This window comes from Haliaeetus leucocephalus, unplaced genomic scaffold (genome assembly GCF_000737465.1).
Source record: "Haliaeetus leucocephalus isolate CR32 unplaced genomic scaffold, Haliaeetus_leucocephalus-4.0 Scaffold317, whole genome shotgun sequence".
NCBI lineage: Eukaryota > Metazoa > Chordata > Aves > Accipitriformes > Accipitridae > Haliaeetus > Haliaeetus leucocephalus.
This window is the reverse complement of record NW_010972753.1, coordinates 6,229,349-6,251,290: the sequence shown is the minus strand read 5'-3', so window position 1 is coordinate 6,251,290 and position 21,942 is coordinate 6,229,349. Positions and strand designations below refer to the sequence as shown.

General features: G+C 37.3%; 1 protein-coding gene across 1 annotated transcript in view; it reads left to right on the top strand.

Annotated features, from left to right (window-relative positions):
* The window catches only part of DMD (dystrophin), a 1,006,632-nt gene that overhangs the window by 218,379 nt on the left and 766,311 nt on the right, over positions 1–21,942 (top strand). Inside the window, exons 13-16 of the mRNA XM_010571327.1 lie at positions 886–987; positions 1,092–1,199; positions 8,479–8,658; positions 14,451–14,626. Of these exons, the coding sequence (XP_010569629.1) occupies positions 886–987; positions 1,092–1,199; positions 8,479–8,658; positions 14,451–14,626 (566 nt within the window). The remainder of the gene's footprint in view (positions 1–885; positions 988–1,091; positions 1,200–8,478; positions 8,659–14,450; positions 14,627–21,942) is intronic.

Genomic DNA, 21,942 nt, shown 5'->3' with positions numbered 1-21,942 from the left:
TATTAAGTCTTATCCTCTGTCTTAGGCATTTTTCAATGAAGGCTAATAGGAAATTAAAAGAAAGTAATAACGCTTGATTTCAACTAAAATAAGGGAGAGGAACAAGGTAGTGTTTTGTGTAATTTTAAAATGTATATGGTAGCATATGCTGTAAATACCTGGGAAACCTCAGTGGGATTTGTGCTGGTGTGTTAGCTAATAAGGTGGTTTGTTTTTTTTTTCCTCTGCAGTGTTTTAAAAGAGGTAAGAACTTAGAGCAACTGCACTAACAGGGAAACTTAAGAATCAGATACTTCTTTGCTTTGATCACATGTTTGGGCCACCATAATCATGTTTCAAGCAAGTAGTTATGTTTTAGGCATTGTAAAGTTTTGAAACTGAGGGGTTTTTTGAGAGCACAGTACCAGAGACTTAATAGAAGACTGTGTCTTTAGATTAAAATTCTCTGCTTTTGGCTCTACTGCTTTTCCTATTCTCTCCATTTTGATGCTATTTCAATTGGTGATAAGATCCATTTCAGTATGATGTGCAACACATTTTAAGGGCTTAAGACTGTAAAAAGTGAATTAGGAAAGTGTGTTTGCAAAAATTTGTACATTCCAATCCTTTTATTATTACTATTGTCATTTTATTAGTGTCATCATTATCGTTATTAGTTTCTTCTTTTCTGTTCTATTAAACCGGTCTTATCTCAACCCAGGAGTTTTACTTTTTTTTTCTGATTCTTTCCCCATCCCTCTGGGTGGGGGGGAAGTGAGTGAGTGGCTGCGTGGTGCTTGGTTGCTGGCTGGGGTTAAACCACAACACATAGGAAAATCAGATTGCCTTGTTTTAAAACAAATGTAAACAAATGCAAACCTCTGCTGTGTGTTTGTTTCTTTCTAGCGCTTTGGAAACCGATGGGCAGCCATTTGCAGATGGACAGAAGACCGATGGGTCCTTCTGCAAGATATTCTTCGTAAATGGCAGCACTTTGCAGAAGAACAGGTGAGTAGTTTTAGCAGTTATAAATTGGAATGTTCTTCAAAAAATTGCAGTAGGAAAGGCCTGACTGAAGCTTTTTCATTCTCTTCTCTCCAATTTTCTTTCAGTGCCTTTTTGATGCATGGCTTACTGAGAAAGAGGATGCTGTGAGCAAAATTCATACAACTGGCTTTAAAGATCAAAATGAAATGCTGAGCAGTCTACGCAAATTATCTGTATGTATTCTTCATTTTCCTATTTTATGTTCAACTTTCTTATTCGTGAGTCTGAGTACATGTGGCTTTATCCCACTCTCAGACAATATGGTTTAACAGAACAGCTGTTTCATACTTTGGGAATGGATGTTGTCTCATGTGGATGGAATAAGTTGGTCCATGGCCTTGCTGATAAAGGAACCAATAGGTACAGATGTTTTCCTTGGTTGTCTCTTCAGTCAAAAGTTTATGAACTGAAATAGCATTTGGGTGTCTTAAAAATATGTATACTTTTATACTGAAAACTTCTTTGTTGATACTATTGATGTATAGAGCGTGTGAGACTGAATATGTATATATATGTACAAAGACATATGCATATGAGTAAGTACTTATCATACAGCAAAACCTGTTATACATTCCTTGAACTTGAAAAATCTAAAGATTCAAAAGTTGTGAAATGCTGACATTAGTATTACTTTACAATGAGACTTCAACTGTATTTCAGGAATCTAGTAACATACATAGAATGCACCCTTTTCAACATGTCCTCTACCTCACTCTTCAGAAAATACTTCACTATGCGTTGTCTTTATGGAGGGAATGTAAGTCTGACTGGCCTAGAAAGGTGCTGTGCCTGTAGAGGTGGAAGACTTCACACAGCCTAGACTTGCAAATGGGTTTATAGCATTAGGACCTTTGTGAAAAAAGTGGTATGGTATGTGCTGGTTTTGTACATAACAATGATGGTTTATGTATTTAGAGGAAAGGAAACGTTCATGGCCATGCTTTTGTTAAAATAGGTAAATTATTATTTCTGTAAATAGGGACTACATTTCTAATTTTCTGTTTAAACAGCACTATTTTTTTTTTCTTGTCAAATGGGGGGCAGCGGAAGTGTCCTAGGCATTATTTCAAGACTTGGTTTTACAGTTTACGCACTAGAATTTTCAGGCATGAACAATTCTCAATTTGTTACTAACTATTTAGTTTTACAGTAGGCTCAATCTTAGATTTTTAAAAATTATCTTAGCAACCTTAGATTTTTAAAAATTATCTTAGAATTGATGTCCTTCTCATCCTTATTAAAAGTAGAAACATTTGAGCTTTTGGTCAATAAAAACACCATGATGTTTCTGAAGTTTAAGTCACTGTGACGTTTTTAAAATTTACTCTATTTTATCCTCACGTATACAAATGTATAAGGTTTTTTTAAAAAAATAAAATCCTTACAGCTTGATTGTTTAATTCATAGCTGCCTTGCAGCTGGTCCAGAACTAGTGGTAAATGTCCCTGTTGATTCATAGAAGGACTAAGTTGTTAATATTTGTTGATTTTTTTTTTTTTTTTCCAAAACTCAAGACCCCAAAGTATGATTGCTAGCATAATCTTAAGATGCTCTGTAATTATTATGCTACCACACTCTTATCTGCCCCCCACCCTCCCGCCTCTTTTTTCCCCTCTGTAGCTTTATAGGGACTGATAAAAACATATCTTTAGAAGTACAGACTCAGATTTTGATTAAAGATTACTTAGGATTAACTCGACTTCTTTGTAAAAGAAAGGAACGGTTCATGTAGTCAGTTGTCCCAGTGTATACGCTTCTTGGAAATTCTGGTAATCTAACGTGCAAGCAATCTTGAAGTTGACTTCAAGCCAGGCTTTTATAAATGCATAATGAATTAGAGGCAACTCAGGATGTTTTAGAGTACCTTCGTGAAGAAAAATTTATGGAATAAATTCAGATTTATTCAGTAAATTATTACTTGTGGATTTTGGCAAGTTGCTGGAGGAAATAGGAACTGGGGATTGAAATGTTTATCACAAATTGTGAAGTAGCAGGCTTTTAATGGTTTGGAGGTGTTAAGGGTAAGACCAGTTTGGGTACCTTTCAGAATTGCTTGAAAATATGATGTTAAGAAGGGAAAACTTTCCTTTAGTAGTATTTTCATAGATTTGGTTAATGAAATAAATACACACTTTTATGAAGTTAGTTATGTTGCCAGCTTAAATTGTTAAGCATTCCTCTCGTGAAAGCATTGCGGTCTTTCATGAAACTGAATGTTTGAACACCAGAGTAAATAAAGTGATTCTTCCATCCCCCTGAACCTCAACAAGAATCATGTCATCCTTGACAGATCAGGCGGGGTTTATTAATAGCAACTTAATCTTTTTTGCACATGAATAACTTTGATGTTTTTAGAAACAGCTGATCCATAATGCAGTAGTTAAATGTTGATGGTATGCTAGAGAAATACTGCCTCTTTAGTCTCTTTGATTTGTAGCAGAAAAATATTTTCTACTTTTGGAATTCCTCTATCAGGTTTTAGACCTAGTAGCAGTCATCCCCAAATTCCAGTGAGTATGTGTTTTTACCTTCCCACAATGCCAAATTGTCAGCAGTTGTGTGGATGAAGATTTACTATTTCAGTCTTCTCTGAATCATGGGGACTTTGTATTAATGCATTACCCACATGAAAATTCTTGTCAGGGAGTATATTCTTCCACTCTTGGACTGGCATTTAGAAATAGAGAGAAATAAGATCATGGTATCCTGACCCTGACATGCAAATCACGCCTGTCTTTTGGCGTATGTTATTTTGGACATGGAGATGTGTTTGGATGTAGTAAAGGAGAAACTGTCACGAAAAATCACCTTTATAATTAGGCCAGCCCATTCCAGAATTGTAAAGGTGAGTCTGTGAGGCAATAAACATACATTCTTTTACTAATATAAAAATGTTTATATTCATAACAGTATGGTAGCTCAGTCCCTCAGTTGCCTAATCATTTCGAGCAGGAAATTACAGTATTAGTTTTCCCTGTTAGCTCTTAAGAATTTTAGGTTTGATATCATGATACGGCATAAGAGCTTCCAGCCTATTTTTCTTGTCTCTCTCATGTGCACAACTTAGCAAGATTAAGGTCATGTTCTTTAGACAGATTTCAGTCTCTTAAGCCTGAAGGAAATTTCTGAAGGTATTTTATTAAACCATTTAGCATTATGACTATTCATTTGAAATTCTACAACCCTCCTACAAGGTCCAAAGCCTTCTGAAGTGATATAGGTCTGTTGAGATGCTGTTCACAGTATGAAAAAAATGTTGACTCTTACATCACATTAATCATTACATCACATAGTAAAAATAGAAGGTAAAATAAGAAAGAGCAGCTGGTAGTTTTCATACATACTTGCAGTTCAGGATACTTCTGAAGAAATCAGGATTTAACTACTGCTTGCTGATGCAGAAATACATCAGTGTCTTCTCCACAGTAATTTTATCTCATGTTTTTCAAGTGGGGGGAAATACACTCTTAACTTTAGTTAAGACAGGATTTTTGATAGTAAGCACTATTACTGCTTAAAAGTAAGCTTTCATTTAACATTTGTTAAACTGATAATAGGTATGCATATGTTTTCAGAGAGTAACAAAGATTTTGAGTAAGCAGAAAGATTGAGTCTGTTCCTGAACCAAAATCTCCATACATGGATTTCTATTTTAGGATTGCTGGAAGATTTTTACAGCCCAAATTCTGATTATTTGACTTAGTATGAACAAGTATGGGTTTCCCCGAAATTTGATCCTTTCTAATGATTTGACTGCAGGCTCACCATTATTAACAAATATTAGTTCTCTGTAAATTCTTTCTCAGATGTGATTCTCCCAAACTGGGAGAAGGAGGTAAGTTAAAACATTTCAAATAAAACTATGTAAATTAAACTTTGATATTCAATTTGCTATAAGAATACTTGAATGCATGGAGGTTGGGATACACTCTGGGCAATGGAAGACAAAATGTTTTGAAATCCATCTAACAGAAGAGAGATTCGGGATGTCCCAAAGATTATGATGCTGTGGTGGGTTAGCCTTGGCTGGCCGTGAGGTGCCACTCTCTCACTCCCCTTCCTCAGCAAGGCAGGGGTGGAAAATGAGATGAAAAGTTCATTGGTCAAGTTGAGGACAGGGAGAGATCACTCACCAGTTACTGTCACAGGCAAAACAGATTTCACTTGAGGAAGATTAATTTAATTTATTGCCAACCAAATCAGAGTATAATGAGGAATAAGAACAATTAAAATGCCTTCCCCCCACCCCTCCCTTCCTCGCAGCCTCAATTTCACTCCTGACTTTTCTACCTCCTCCCCCTGAGTGGTGCAGGGAGAACGGGGAATGGGGGTTGCGGTTGGTTCATAACGCTTTGTCTCTGCTGCAACTTCTTCACACTGTTTCCCTGCTCCACTGTGGGGTTCTTCCCATGGGAGACAGTCCTCCACGAACTTCTCCAGCGTGGGTCCCTTCCCCGGGCTGCAGTCCTTCAGGCACAGACCGCTCCAGCGTGGGTCCCCCGCGGGGTCACAAGTCCTGCCAGAAAACCTGCTCCAGCGTGGGCTCCTCTCTCCACGGGGCCACAGGTCCTGCCAGGACCCTGCTCCAGCGCGGGCTTCCCACAGGGTCACAGCCTCCTTCGGGCATCCCCCTGCTCCGGCGTGGTCTCCTTCACGGGCTGCAGGTGGAGATCTGCTCCCCTGTGGACCTCCCTGGGCTGCAGGGGGACAGCCTGCCTCACCATGGTCTTCCTCACAGGCTGCAGGGGAATCTCTGCTCCAGCGCCTGGAGCTCCTCCTCCTCCTCCTTCTGCACTGACCTGGGGGTCTGCAGGGCTGGTGCTCTCACGTGTTCTCACTCCTCTCTTACAGCTGCTGCACAGCGTTTTTTACCCTTTCTTAATGATATTACACAGAGGCACCACTGGAGTCACTGGTGGGCTCAGCTTTGGGCAGCCGTGGGTTTGTTTTGGAGCTGTCTGAAACTGGTTCTGTCTGACATGGAGACAGCCCCTGGTGTCTTCTCACAGAAGCCACCTTTGCAGCCAACCTGCTGCCAAAATCTTGCCATGTAAGCCTGGTGCAGATGCTGTCCCTCTTCTCTCAGCTTTAACAGGCTCATTTTCATTGTCATTGAAATGAATGGGTAAAATACACTTGGTCAGTGTAGCAATTCACCTAGTTCTACCATTGTGTTTAAATTGATATCAAGTCAGTTAGATTTCTTCTTAATTTATATACTGTACCCATAATATCTACCTGTAGAGGAGTTTTGTTCAGATAAATGTGGGGTTTGCAGGAAATTTTTGTTTTAATAATCTCAAATGGCTTGTTTCAGAGGATCATTCAGTATTTGTATGTGAAAATTTATGTCCTTTGTCATTAACTGTCTTCAGGGATCTGCTTAGTCTAAAGGTCAGAAAAACTTTAGGCTTTACAACTCTGGGCATGTATTAATATTGACTTTTCTTTTTTTTTTTCTGATGTTGATGAGTAGTTGCTCTAGCTCTAAAAATATTTCCTTAAAACAACTGTGGGTTTTTTTTTAATTTTCCACCTACCATTTATTGACTGTCATGATAATTGCCTCTGAATTCTTACACAAGGTGAAGGGTGACATAGAGCACGGACTAAGCTGGAGGATGTGATGCACTGAGAATGTAGAGCATAAGTGGACAGACTGAGGTGGAATTTTACTGTCATTTATGGCACGGGATTGATAGGTTGTTTTCATGTCCTGCGTGTAAGTTTTGCAGCCTGTGAAATGAAGGTGATGGTGTTCCTCTTTTTCATAAAACATGTTGAGATCTACTCCAAAGATATACAAGATCTAGGTCTATATATTTATATATATATGTATATATCCTTCTCTTTCTAGTGTTTCACTTACTGATTGTGTTCCATGTATCTGGGATTGATGCTGAACTCATTTGTGTATTATACAGCTGTTGTCAGCTGGGGAGGTTGGAAGTAAAACACTGCTGTCCAGAATTCACTAATCATGTTTTTTAGGGTACCATTTTTGATTATTTCGGTCAGTGTACCTGGTGGCTTTCACGTGAGCTTTTTCTGACACTTGTAGGCAAAAAAAAAAAAAAGTCAAATACGGCAACCCTTGAAATGTTAAGATGGTAAATTGGTTTACATCTAGTCTGCTCCTTCTGTTAGATCTGCTACTATGCAAACAGATACTTAAATATAAACTGTTAGCTACTATTTCTTAGTGACATGTGAATTTAAAGTTTTATATTAACTGTATCTAACATTAGTAATTATGATGTTTTAAACCACATCTGAATGGAAAGAGTACTGATTACAAAGACTACAAATCTTTCTTTTACTGAGCTGTGTTTTAGATTACAATTTTGGATGATAGGACTATAGGAAAGTATACGTAGACTAATTTCTGTTGCCCAAATATTTAATTATCCCTTTCATGTCTTGGGGATTAGATTGCAATCCTTGACTGCATACAGAATTCAAAATTTTGCCATGGTTAGCACAGATTAGGATGTAGAGAATGAATGCTTAAGGTATAAAAATCAATGGAGTAATCCAGTAAAGGCATTAAAAAATAAACCCAGGTGAGAACTGGAGCTATGGATGACTCTTGGATCTGCGAAGAGCCTACTTCATAGAGTGGTTTGCATGTGTAGATCTTAAGAGTTTCAAGATCCCTTGGCAGTTTACTGCAGCAGAGATGTGAAGGCTGACGATTTCTCTTTTTCCATTCGCGTCCATGGGTTCCAGCTGTGTGGCAGCTTGCAGAGCACAGGGGTTGGACACGGGAATTTCCAGGCTCCCAGCTGCAGGGCCCTTTCCTCGGCACGCTCAGCAGTGCTCCTGGGGTTCCCAAGGCTTCCCCATCCCATGGGAGGCTACTGCCATGTAACCAGAGCCTGCCGAGATCCGAGGAAGAAGAGGAATGTATGATTCTTCAATACTGCCAAAACCAAACTTATTTACTTTGAGCTTTCTTTTTTTTTTCATCCTGGTTTGGGGTCAAATATTATTTTTCTAGAAAACAGGTTTTTCCCCATGACTTTTAATATGCAATATATGACAAAGTACAACAAAACTTTAAAGAAGCGTTGTTTGAAATGTTGGTATAGTTGTTAACATTAGTGCAGTTTTAAGGTTATTAATGTCACACAGCTGTTAGCTTTTTGATTTATGTCACCACCTGAGGCATACTGTGCTGTCTGGAGTTGCTCCACCTGTCATGTTACATTGCTTTGTGAAGTGCAATGTGTCCATTCCACTATGTCAGCTCTGCCAGCAATTTTTACAGTAACAACAGCATGGAAGTATAGGAGTTTGGATGAAATACCAATACCCATTTTCGGTTCTTTATGATGCTCTCTTTAGGATTTTTTTTTTCTAAGTTTGGTGTGTTTGTTCTGGGTTTTGTTTTTGGGTTGGTTTTTTTCATGTATGAATTACTGTTCTTCCTGCCATTACTTTGTTTAACAGATCCTAAAAGGAGATCTAGAAATGAAAAGGCAAATGATGGGTAAGCTGAAGTCGCTCAGCCAAGACCTCCTTGTAGCTGTGAAAAATAAAGCAGTGGCTCAGAAGCTGGAAAGTCGTCTTGAAAATTTTGCCCAGCGCTGGGATAGCCTTGTGCAGAAGGTGGAGAGCAATTCTAACCAGGTTTGTTAAAACCACCATTTTTCAGTTGGTGACAGTCAAATCCTTTGCCAGTGAAATGCTTGAAGTAGTTTTGGTGCAGTTTGTCATATTGTTTTAAATTTTTTCCCTGCATGATTCCTTAAGACATATTTTCTTTTTAGGACAGCATAACACAACTGTAATATAACTGTCTAGAATTTTATTTATCTGTTTAGTTTTTGATCTCTCTTTATAGTGTTGATTACTGTCTTGGGTTGTTAACTATGTTTTCAGGGATGATACAATCCATAATGAAAATACTCTTTCCAGTTAATTTATTTTTAAGCTATAATAGTTGGTCACTTCAAATGTACTGTTTTTATGGCTCTGTGGAATAGCACTTAGTCTGAAATTAGTGTAAGAACTGTTTGCTACTTAAAGAGAAATTTTTTAAATTTCGTTTCAACAGTGAAAGTTTATAATAGATTACTGGTCATTAATAGATTAAAAATATTAATAGATTAAAAAGAGACGCCATAAAGAGAGGTTTCTTGGCAAAATAAAGAAATCCATCCACACCTGCGGCCAAAATGCCAATGAAAAAAGAATATAATCTGCTATTATTTTGCCCAGCTCCTTTACGTTAACCGTAATATATTGAAAAAGAAATTGAGATTTTAAAGTTTCACATTTTTTAAGCCAGATAACAAAAATCAGTGCTCTGGTGTAGTACCCAAAACCATAACCATTTATTTTTCCTAGCTATCTGTCAGCATCTCTTTCTTATTGGATTTAAACTCAAATCAGCTCACTCTTTTCCGTTCCATTATCTCATTAATATTGAGTTATTTTTGTGCTATCGTTGTACGACTGGTGAAATGGAAACGGACATTAAGACTTTTTGATGATAACACAGAGCAGAATGTTACTGCGTGCACCTCTGTCCTGTCCCTGGAGGGCCTCTCGTAGTTCTGGTCAGTTTGAGTCAATTCCCTTGACCATGCTGCACTTTTTTGTTGCTATATACTAATGCTTCTACCATCTTTTGTTTAGGTAATTAAATGAAAGCTGCTATGCTTCCTGTAGTGATCTGAATACCTCTCAGTAACCTTGCTTCCAACTCTTATGTTAATCTTTTAGTTTTTGCTGTGATATAGTTTCTTGTGTAGCTGAAGTTGAAAAAATCAGTTTGGGAGAACAGAAGAGAAGGAAATGGGGAAAGGGTACAATTTCACTTAGTAACAGAAGGCAAAACCAGTTTGTGCTACACAGCATTTATACCAGTCGAAAATTTGATTTAACTCTTGTATATTTGCTGTAGGAAACCTGTTGTTTCAAAGCAGAGAAAAATCTGGAGATGCATTTTGCATTTGGGATGGCTAGGGTCACATGATTTGAGGAAGTTAGTAAGTCACTCCAAAGTGTTCAAGAGTTAAGATTGTTGATGGGTCCTAAAAGCAGATACTAGTTTTGAAAATGGAACTTAGATTACAAAAGAGATAGCCTCCTCATGAAGTGGGCAATCCTGAGGCTCTACATCCATATATCGTAGACCAGCACAGGTGGGAGATGCTTTGGATTCCCAAAACAGTCTAACTGTCTTACCATAGCAGCACACTGCAGTTGATAAGGTGTTCCTCCAAGGGGAAGCTACTTTGCTCGGCACAGAGTTGGTATGCTGTTGTGGGCATATTGCTTCACATTCTGGCGACATTGCACATTCGGTGCTAGCTGAAGGACCCCTTCCTAAGGCACAGTTACACGGTTTAGATATGTCCTTTATGAAATACTGATTGTGTACTTTTTGCTATGGGTTGCTATCTAGGCAGGGCAGGTAAGGTTAGTGGGATTTATACATTTATTCATTACAGACCTCATTTATAAATTTAGACTGCAAGAAAAAAGTGTCACTAAAAGATCTAATTGTTATCTCTAGTCATGAACTGGAGAGGAGGGGAGTTGGAAGAGGGTGGCAAATACAACATTTTTCACTGTAATCTATCAGAAAATGCACATTTTAATCATCAAACTTAGATATTGGCTTCAAAATGAACTTTATTCCATTCATTAGTCATTCTCATAGTACCTTCATAATTACATTTTTGTCATTAGTTATTTCCCCTCTCTCTCTTACTAAAGTGTCACTAAAGGATTAACTTGTTAACAAAATAAGAAATTAACAGGAAGAGACAATCTCAGCGTAAGTTCAAAGCTGATTCTCCAACTAGACATAGGAAGCAGTTATACATCCCAAAGGAAAAGTGCAGAAAGTAGAATGTGAGTCCTCCCACATTTAGCTGAATTCATTGCTGCTGAATTTAAGCATCTAATCAGAATTCATGGCTGAAGCTTCTGCTACAAATGAGTGGATGGAAGGGTGAGAGAGAGAGAGAGAGACCTCTAAAAAGCAGTTTGTCCTCATCATGAAAATGTCAACTTTCCTTCATTGACCACACAGTGGAATCAAGGACAAGGACAACTTGCTTAGACTAGATGCATAGCTTTTAGAAACTCTAAAGCCACCTTTGGTGAGCTCATTATGCTTCGCTAAATTGTAGTGAAAACCTTCCCAAACTAAAGAAAACACCATTCCTCATCTGAACTTCCCTGTTCACATACATACATTTCATCAAAGAACGGATGACAGCTCCAAAAGCGAGTGTTAAGGAAAATTATGAGTTTATCAGGACGGAGGGCACTTCCAATGACAGTAATAAATGATGGCATTAAAGGTAGGCTGCCGTATAAAAGAGAAATAAAATGACATAAAACTACTGAAGTGCTATACACACATTGTACATACATTTGCCTGTAGAGGATGAAAAGGAAGATTTAAATTTGTCCACTCTGAAAAGAGATGAGTTTTAACATGTTTCTAAGATGAGCTTGCTGATGTGAAACTGCGGGCAAGCATTGTATTTTGAAAGCCTTTTAATGTACAGCCTTGTGAGTCACCTTAGCACTTTCCATATGATTTTCTAGTGGGTTAAAGGCCTAGGCTGTATCGCCCCTTCTCAGATTCGTATTTGCTTGTCAGGAACTGAGAGGGATGAGGAAACTATACTGTCATTATTTGGACCATCTTTGAATAATACATGAAACACGCCACTTCAATGATTAGATTTAAGAGGTGGTTTTTTGTTGGGTTTTGGTGTTCTGTTTTTTTTTTTTCCAGGGAAGCTAATAAAAGCTACTTCCTTTTTTGTACTCCCTTATATTTTTAAGGATTGTCCTTTACCCACTAAAGGGTGGGCAGTTTTTAGATGTGCACCAACTTTATCTTGCAGAGTTACATTGCAGTGTAATCTTCAGTACCTTTTAGTCTTACCCAGTCTCTAATTAGAATGATTATGAACTTTGAATTCACATCTCCATTCTCCTTTTGAAGTATATAGTATTTAACCTCCACTCCTATTGATTAAGCATGAAAAATACTTCTTTTGACATGTAAATCATTACCCCCCACAGCACCGTGACTTCACTGCTCTAAGCATATGGTAATTTCACTGCCTACTTTTGAAGCGCAGTTCCCAATCACGAGCTGAAACTATTACTCCGGTGTAATGGGTAGTATGCGGCAGATGATTCCTACAGTGCCCTAGCTGTAGTTTATTCTTTTACACCTTCTTCACTGTAAACTCTACCCTGATATTGATTGGCAAATGGAAACATGACAGGATGTGACCTCGGGTGTGAGAAACATCATCCTTTCATTGATTTTTGGATAAAAGCAAGTGTAATAAGAATTTTGTGAGAAGGCGAAAGGGAAACTGTACCCAAAACTGCATATAAGGAGCAAGCAATTATTTGGAATGTTTTTAGCTACAGAGTCAACTCAGGGAAAGATGACATCAGGTGTTATCCTCAAATATCATAGAACCCTAGACATCGGAAGCTTTAATTTGCTTTTCCTTTCTGCCCTCCCAGCAATTAAATAAAAATAAAATTAAAAAGAATGCTGTATAAAGTTTTAATAAAACTATATGGAAATGTTTACTTAATTGTCATGATTTCTGTAGTTGAAAATATCATAGTCAGTACATCTTATTGAGGGAACTAAAGCAAGAGTAGTAACACATAATATTGTAGTGATTAAAGAGTCAACTGTGTGTTTCTCTCTTCCAAAGGATTTATGTAGTTCATGCATTAGCTAAGACCCTGCAGTTCACAAGCGGCTTATTCCAATTGACATAATTAATCCAGAGATTAAAAAAAAAAAAAAAAAATTCTGCTCTGAATCTTAATTTTGTAGTCTTCTGAGTAGTCCAGATTCTGCTCTCAAGCCTACATGGCTGGTTGTTTCTAGAGGGGGAAGCATAGCACTGAGCCGGCTCCTCTAAGAAAGACTGCCAAAATTACAGTGGTAATGGACTTCCCTACTCATCACTTCCACTGGCAGACTGGATAAAGAACAGGAAGATTTTTTTTGTTTAGGGGACCATGTGAAAGATTTGGCAATGTTGGCAGGAATTTGTTGGTTTTTTCAGGTTTTTTTAGCTTTACTGATGTTGCCTGCTGAGAAGAGGCTGATTGCTAACAGTATCCCCCTTTCCTTGTTGCTCTATTTTTTTTCAAAATAAGAAAGCGTTGTGGGGAGAGGGGTTATAGTTAATTACCTGGCATGCCTCTTCTCCATTGTTTATAGAAACACTAATGTCTCAATAACTAAGGTAACTCAATTCTCTTACTGAGTTTGTGATGCAAGAACTAATAGATAATTTATGTATGGAATTTTAGATACTGGCATTCCTGTCATTGAATTTGGAAAGTCTTTCTAATTCTTGCACACTGGCAATAAGCAAAGAAGCAGGGCTCTTCTGGTGCACAGCTTTTCCTGCTCCTAGTATAACTTCTTCCTTTTATTTTCCATTTCGCTGCCCCTAAACTGTGAGGTGGTCACTGGAGCTGTAACTAGAGCGTTTTGACAAATGAACCATCATCTGACAGAACCAAAAAAAGAAGTGACCCATTTCTCAGGAGTTAAGGGACTTAAGAACAGCTGCCACATTTAAGTGGAAACTTTGTAGTTTGGTGTTACATGGAAACAAATATAAACAGGTGGTACTTGTACAACCAGTATCTTTCAAACAAATATGAGCAGAAAATATTTGTCATCATTCCTTTTTTTTTAATGCAGCTGAACTATATGAAGGGTTTGGTTTCATATTACTGGGCAAAGTTAAATGCATTAGATTGGTAGTGTTTACAATGTTACATATTATGTGTATTAGTATCTGTTATGACCCCTTAACATTAGCTTTTAATTACGGAATAAAACTGATGCAAATTAATTTGCCTTCTAGTGCATGTTTTCTAATTTAAGATTTCCTGACAGAAAGCTAACTGCCCTTTCGTGCAAGTAGGTTGTGATGAATTGCGTTCTAGTTTGAAAATTATTGTAAACGGTAAAATAACAATTGGTAATTTAGTGCCATTACCATGTGTTTATTGCTTCTCAAGGAATAAATTTTCAGAATGGAGGCAGAGTAACATATAGTAATAGTAACATTTTTATATATTTGCCATCATTCAGTTCCCTCATAAAATTGACCATTCATTTCTTTTCTTCATTCAGCATGACTTACAGGGAGCCATAAGTTCATTCTGTTTAGGATCCTTTCTGATTTTGATATTGACTTCTGCAGATATCTTATTCACACAGCATGAGGCAGATAAAACAATTTGGTTTGAGTTGTGTATAGTGTTATTTTTTTCTGAAGGTCAGCCTATGATCAGAAGGGAGCAGTTTCTCATTATTTTCTATTGCTACTCCAAACAGTCCTTACTGAAGTCTTTCAAACAATGTGTGACCTCTGTTTTTATACTTCTCACAGATTTCGCAGGCTGTCACTACCACTCAGACATCACTAACACAGACAACTGTAATGGAAACTGTAACTATGGTGACCACAAGAGAACAAATCCTGGTTAAGCATGGTAAAGAGGAACTCCCACCACCTCCGCCCCACAAAAAAAGGCAACTCCTTGTGGATTCAGAGATTAGGAAGAGGTGAGAATCATTAAGAGACAGAGAGAGAATACTGAGAGAGTTTGGATGAGAATGCAAAAATAGTCATTTGACTGCAATAGTTTGCTGTATACTTTTTTGAGGTTATATTTCTGTCCTCTGTTAAGGTGCAAATTGATTATTATCTTTCCTTACTTAAGAGGAGTTATGATTTTTTTTTGTGCATCTAGTCCCACTATTTTGCAGTATAGAATGCTAATCATTACATCAATACTATTGTAATTATGTGATAATTATTATAGTCAGTAGAAGTCCTCATGTATGGCGTTGTGGAGGTCCCTCTTGACTATAGTCTTGAAACTTGAAGGATGAGAAGCGTTCCATTAGTTCTCAGCCTTTAAAATTCTTTAAAAAGAATTTTTTAATAGTTAGAATACTAGTAGTGCAGATATTGCCTGGTTTCTAAAGTTCAAGTTTTATTCTTTCTGGCTTGTCAGTCAGCAGTAGAAATAACGGTTCTGCAGAGGCAGAGTTAATATTTGGTGAAACATGCAGTATCATTATTTTCAGATTCCTTCCTGTGTAACTCAAGTACATTTAGACTAATACTGAACACTTGTTAAAGTCACAAGGAAAATTTGTGATGAGTTTAAGCAGGATTGGTTCAAGCACTAAATTTCTGAATGAGGTGCTAAGAAGCTAGACTTCAAACACTCATAGTAGTGTTTGTTTTGGAAATGTTTTTTTGATATTCAGATAAATGTATGAATTGCAAGGTAACAGATTCAAGGACTGAAAGGAATGTTAAACTGCATTCAGTAACTCATTTCTATAGAAAATATCTTTGTTTAGTTCAATGTGTTTTTAATGATGTTATTTTCTTGTAAAATAATAGTCTTTAACTTATTGAGAAGGATGAAATATACCAATAGGAGAAATCTGAGTTTTTTTAATTGGAGTATGTCATTGAAAAAACAGATACTTGAAGGCACCTTTTTTTATACACAAGCATCTGAAGTGGGATTTATCTTACCCCTCTTTGACTGTTCTGAAAGTAAGGTTTCTAGTTTAGCCTCATTATTTAAGAACGCTGTATGTGATGTAAGAAGAGTGATTCACCCCCATTTTGTTAAATTGGATACCTACTCTTCCTATAAAAAGTGCTTAGGCTAAATAAGTACCTTCGTTAGCTAAATTTCAATGAATTGAATCTAATCTCCGAAGTCCTGATTGGGAATCTGTTTTTTCATGTATCCTAGGTTACCATTAAATAATAGTGAGAGTTACATTTTGCTAATATATTCCTAAGCACTCAAAGTAATGCACAGCGATGACTATCAGCAGTCTCGCAATTCTTGAATTTGTTCAAGGAATTGTTGGATGGCAACGTTTTTACTTAACAGACATTATAAGCATTAGTACTCCTGTTAATATTTCAGTAGTAATGTGCAAAGATCTCAAACGGGATCAAGGCCTTGTTGTCTTATATGCAAGAGTAAACCTATATTAAGGCATGGTCCCCTGCCTTGAAAGTATTGGTATTCTTGATCTGGAAACTGAAAAATTAAGAATGAAAATTCCCCTGAAATTTTAAAGTGTTTCAATAGTTGGTATTTTAAAACTTTTTGCTTTTTTTTTTTTCCCCCCAAACTGAATGTTTTAGGAATCATCTTACTTGACATAAATATCAGGAAGTGAAATGTGAGTCTACTGTTTTAAGGGAAAGCATTATCTTAGTTAAAACTATATGAAGTAGAGTGATTTTTTTTTTAAACTTATGTTTTCGATTCTTCGAGAAAGTTGTTGCTATAAATAGCTATGCATTATTATAAAATTGGACACCAATTTGCAGCAGTAGTTCCTTTCTCAGCTACTAAGTATGTAATGTTGGTCTATATTTTCCTTCTTGCTCGTATTCTTTTGATTTGCCTTAACACTGAAAGTAAAATTGGCAGGGTACAGCAGACTACAGACTTCTAAGTCATTATGTGAGGAAACTACCGGTAGGCAGGAATTAGCTGGATTATAGGAATTATTTATGTTCAGAAATACCTCATTTTAAACAAAGTGAGAATTATAAATTCTTGTGTTTCAGCTGTTGTCTGTCTAAAGCATTGCAACTAGCAAGGTTATATATAAATTCGATAGATCCTTGTACAGAAGATGGGATATATTACCAAATTTGAGACTATGTTTGCTTGCAGCTGTATTATTGGCAGATCTGCTACCAAATTTACAGTGTTAATGTTTTTTACCATTGCATACTAGATTTCAAGGGGTTTTGATTTGTTTTATGCTATCTAAAAGATAACTCATTCACTATTTAAGTGCTGTTTAACTTTATAGATAAGAGTCAAGATATGAACCTTGGAACAATCTGTAGTTCTCATTCTTTGTCTAGGATGACTTTAGATAATTGAATAAGTTGTGATTTCTTATATATACTTAAAATCAGAGTCCTTTTCATTGCTGCGCTGGTTAGATTTTTATTTTGATCTGGTAGGAAAGCAAGCTGAATTCTAGCAGGAGGGAGGGAGTTCATTGTTTAATACACTTCAATATGGTCAAACTAGCTGGAATATTGCTTTGTGTGCAGTAGTTACTAGATTTGTTTTAATAATGCAATCATACCATCACATGAGAACTAGTTCAGTATGACTGTTCACTGAATACTTGTGAGTGGACCTACAATATGGTAATGTGCAAAAGTAAATTATGTTAGAAATGTCCAGAGCTGTGCAGCAGGATGAATGATAGTTACATTATCTGAAGGCAACGTTTTTCCATTTAGATAATTTTGGGGGGGGCATTTCTAGCTGAACAGCCAAAAAAGGACTTGTGTACCTTTCCTCTCTAGAAAGTCCAGGTGGGTGTTCCAGAGTGGGAGGACCAGTCAATAAATAGCTTCAGAGAAATGCCTTTTGAGAGAAAACTTGGGGGAAGGAGTTTCAACTTAGAATAACAGTTATTCTATGCCTACTTTTCTTAAAACACAAAAATGCAGTCTTAGAAACTAATACGTTTGACAGTATGCTGTTGTCTTTCTCCAGCATAATGAATTTATACTGAACGTAAGGATAACAATTGTAGAAGAAAACTCATCTTAAAATTTGGGTGCTCAGCTAAAATGTCTATATGCATTGGTGACTAGACACCTTTTTCATCAATGCATTTTTGCTGGGAGAACCTCATGGTTGCATTCCCAAACAGTCAGTCAGTTATTTCCTGGGTCCATTGCTGGCTGCAAGATCTTTCAGGGGGTTTTGTGTATATTTAGTCGTACTTACACCCACGGACAAACAAAGCCATAGTACTGCATAGCTTTTGGGGTTTGAAATAAACTAAGAGAATGGGGGTTCTCAGCCTACCTCTCCTACATTGTTCTATATTGTATGTGTGTGTGTTTATGTTCAAAATTTTCCCTGAGTACTTAATGACTAAGAGTTGGTGATTCTGTACTGCTTCGTTTTTGTTTGATTAAAAAATCCCAGCAATTATTGAATGCTTGCCAGGAGCTTCTGAAGGTGCATAACCAGATTGCGTTGGCCACTTTCTGCAGCCACGGTACAACACGCTGCATGCTCTTGCCTGGTATTTTGGGGGCCAGAGGGAAAGGCACATTGAGGGTTGGGGCTTTTTTGAGGTGGTGAACAATGCTTCCAGGTTTCGTCAGCTTCTTTCATCTGTTCTCAAGGTTTAGTCAGTGTTGTTGCTGTAGAAGAGTATGCCTGAAATAAATGCATCAGGCTCCGTTGCCACATGTTTGGAAAGATTTGTGCTCCAGATTTGCTTTCCTGTGATCTCAGTGTTTTAGAAAGACTAGAGGATGTCCTAAAGATGCACTGCACCTGCAGTGTGAATTGCTAAGTGCTTAGTTTCAAGGAGGAAGAAAGAGTAGTTTGGCTACTCTGTGAATATTGTGTTAGTGGACTGCGTTACAGTATGGTCTCCAGCTACTTAGCTGAGGAGAAACAATGGATAGCTAAGACTGAAGCATCAAGCTCTCTAGAATGCTTTTTATTTTTACATTTCCAAGTTCTTTGGAAGGATTAGAAGTATGAGAATCTCCATTTAAACTGAAGAAATTGAGGAGAAGCAATTTGACTTGTAGACCAATAGCATACACAGCAGTGAATGTCACATTTCCATTGCCCCAATTCACTGTGGCATAAATGCATGAGAAAGAAGCTGTTGATTTTTCTTGCCTCCTAAAGCAACTTTTTACCATAAGTGGTGAAAAGCAGAGATAAGAAACAGATGACTTTTTTTTTCTTCCTCCTCCACCCTGCAAAAAAATCTAGAACTACTGCAAATATAATGCTTCAAAATGTCAGAATAATTCAAGCATGTGCTAAGTTCTGTTACTGGTCATAGGAAAGCTCCTTTTCCCAAAGGAATTAATTTGAAACTGAGAAGGAAAAAATACTTGGAGCTGTATAATAAAGGTCTGGAAAGTATCTATTAGGACTAGAGATAAATGTAACACAGCTGAAATCTTAGGACAAAATAAACAGCCCTGTAAATGGGAGAAAGGGTTGCAAGGTAACATTTTCATTTTCATGGTATTTACATATTCTGGGAAAAACAGGTCAGTTGTGTAGCATAGAAAAATCTGAAAATAACTCTGTTCACTGTAGGTTTTCAAATAGCAAACAGGTTAGAGCTGCTTAACATTTAATTTAAACATATTTGAAATATTAATGTTCTTGAATAATGTCCCAAGATATCTTTCTTTGCCATTTAGTAAATAACTTTGCACATGCTTCCTAATGTTTCCAAGTAAAGTCTATTTGTCATAACATTATTATGGATATAATGTTAGTCTTCAGATTTGAAAGCGACTTTATGTCCTTTGAAGAGAAATGCATGTTAAAATAGGATAGTTGCTCCATCTAGTGTTTTTTTCATTTAACAAGTGTTAACAATTTTTTGAAAAGAGAGTATCCGTCATTTCTTTGAAAATTATTATACCTGGGATTCTAATGCTTCATTACTTAGAAAAGTTCAGATTTTTGTAGAAAAATGTATCAAAGGAAAAATCATAATGACTTATTCAAAGTATTTTTTGATAGCTATTGTTTCAAATATCCCACTGCTGTCCAATGAATTATATTAGAACTAAATGCTGATAGTTTAGCACTTTTACAGCAACTCCATTGGGCTGTTTGACCCTTATCCTCTCATTGAAATGCAGCGTTTGCTCTTGTATTGTTGTCTAACGTTACTTAGTAAGTCTAAAAAGAGGAAAGCAACGTCTTCAGTTTTCCTGGTGGTCCTTAGTTTCAGTGTTGTATCTGTGTAGCCAGTACCAGAGGAAAGGAAAAGGTAACACTGAGACACAACAGGACAGTTTTCTGTTGCTTAGAGGAAGAATAATTTATAAACATTTTCATTTAGAGTGTAAGAAGTAGTATGGGTATGTTGAGGTCTGTAAACATGGACACTTTATAACTTCTTAGTGCTCATTGGTTTTTAACCCTTTTTCCTGTTTGTGAAGTGAGAAATGTAGAGACAAACACACTGACAATATATATTCTTCTTTACATTTAGTGTCTGAAATTACCTCCTGCATTATAGGAGTAGTACCAGCTGGCACTCACTGGAAGACATGGTGACTGGATTTAAAACTAATTGGCATCTCTAGCCAGTGGCTGTTTGCTGAAGGCAAATGGTGTTAATGAACATACTCTACAACAACCTCTAGATTTTCATTTGCCTTAGCCATAAGTGATTTGCTTACATAGGAGAAATGCAGTGGATCTATCTGAATTTCTGCAAAGCATTCCATATTAAAATTCAGGAATTCCTGCTCAGGCTGGGGAAGGGTATGGTTTATAACCATAGCTAACCAGTGGTAAGATGGATAGTTGGCTAAAGAAGGAGAATTGTGAGGCTAATAAGATGATGTTAGTGACGTTTCTGAAGGAGATCTACGCTTGGGATTGATCTAGTATTTTCTTTAATGCCTTGGTGTGCATTGCAGAAATGTGCTGGTCATAACGTTGATGAGGCTAAACTGAATAGTACTACAAGTGTAGAGGGAGGTCCAGAGTGTAATTCAGAAAGGAAATAAAATTATTTGAGGACTGAATGAAAAAAAAAATAGGAAGGGAAAAATATTTATTAGAACAAATAAGCTGTTGAAGTAGGAGATAAGAACAAAGCTATTTATCAACTAATGGCTCATCAGCTCCAAATATAAAGGAGGAAGGCAGACAGCAGGGAATTATTTCATCACAGAATAATTCTGCCAAGGGGCATCATATACTGTAAAGTTGTTCTTTGACATGTTCTAGGCATTAAAGAGCTACAAGCTGAGGAAGACCGCTGGTGAGCTGGGCATTTCAGTCCAGCCATGGAAATGCAGTAATTCAGTAATGTGGTTCTTGGAGCAGAGCTGTATCGTTCCTGGCCAGCTCAATATGTAGGCAAATGGTCTTACATCTGCCCAAGATACACAGTGGTGACATGCCCAGTGTGGTGGTGGTTGGGGAGGGAAGGAAAAAACAAATAAACAAAGGAAATTGTGAGGCAATTTCTATCTGTTGAAAGAATGAAGTACTGAAACCACTGCCCAGTCATGGTAGCAGTAACACAGTAGCAGTTTGAAGATGAAATTAATTCAGTTTAGAGAAAAGATTACACACCGTGATGGCCACGTGACAGCAGGGTACTCCATGACTTGTGTTCCTATGTGAACTTGTACAACATTAAAGTTGTTTGTATAAATATGTGGAAGGTCGGTGCATACACATTACTTCATTGTCATCGTCTGTCCTGGTTTCAGCTGGGTAGAGTTAACTGTCTTCCTAGTAGCTGGTACAGTGCTGTGTTTTGAGTTCAGTATGTGAAGAATGTTGATAACACTGATGTTTGCAGTTGTTGCTCAGTAGTGTTTAGACTATAGTCAAGGATTTTTCAGCTTCTCATGCCCAGCCAGGGCACCTGACCCAAACTGGCCAACAGTGTATTCCATACCATGGGACATCCCGTCTCGTTTAGGAACTGGGAAGTGGGGGGCAGGGAATCGCCGCTCGGGGACTCGCTGGGTGTCGGTCGGCGGGTGGTGAGCAATTGCCCTGCGCATCATTTGTACATTTCAATCCTTTTATTACTACTGTTGTCCTTTTATTAGTGTTATCATTATCATTATTAGTTTCTTCTTTTCTGTTCTATTAAATCGTTCTTATCTCAACCCAGGAGTTTTACTTCTTTTCCTGATTTTCTCCCCCATCCCACTGGATGGGGGGGGGAGTGAGTGAGCGGCTGCGTGGTGCTTAGTTGCTGGCTGGGGTTAAACCATGACATCGTCTTACTGTGGCAATGTGTAAGAAAAGGAAAAATTATGAGTTTAAAAT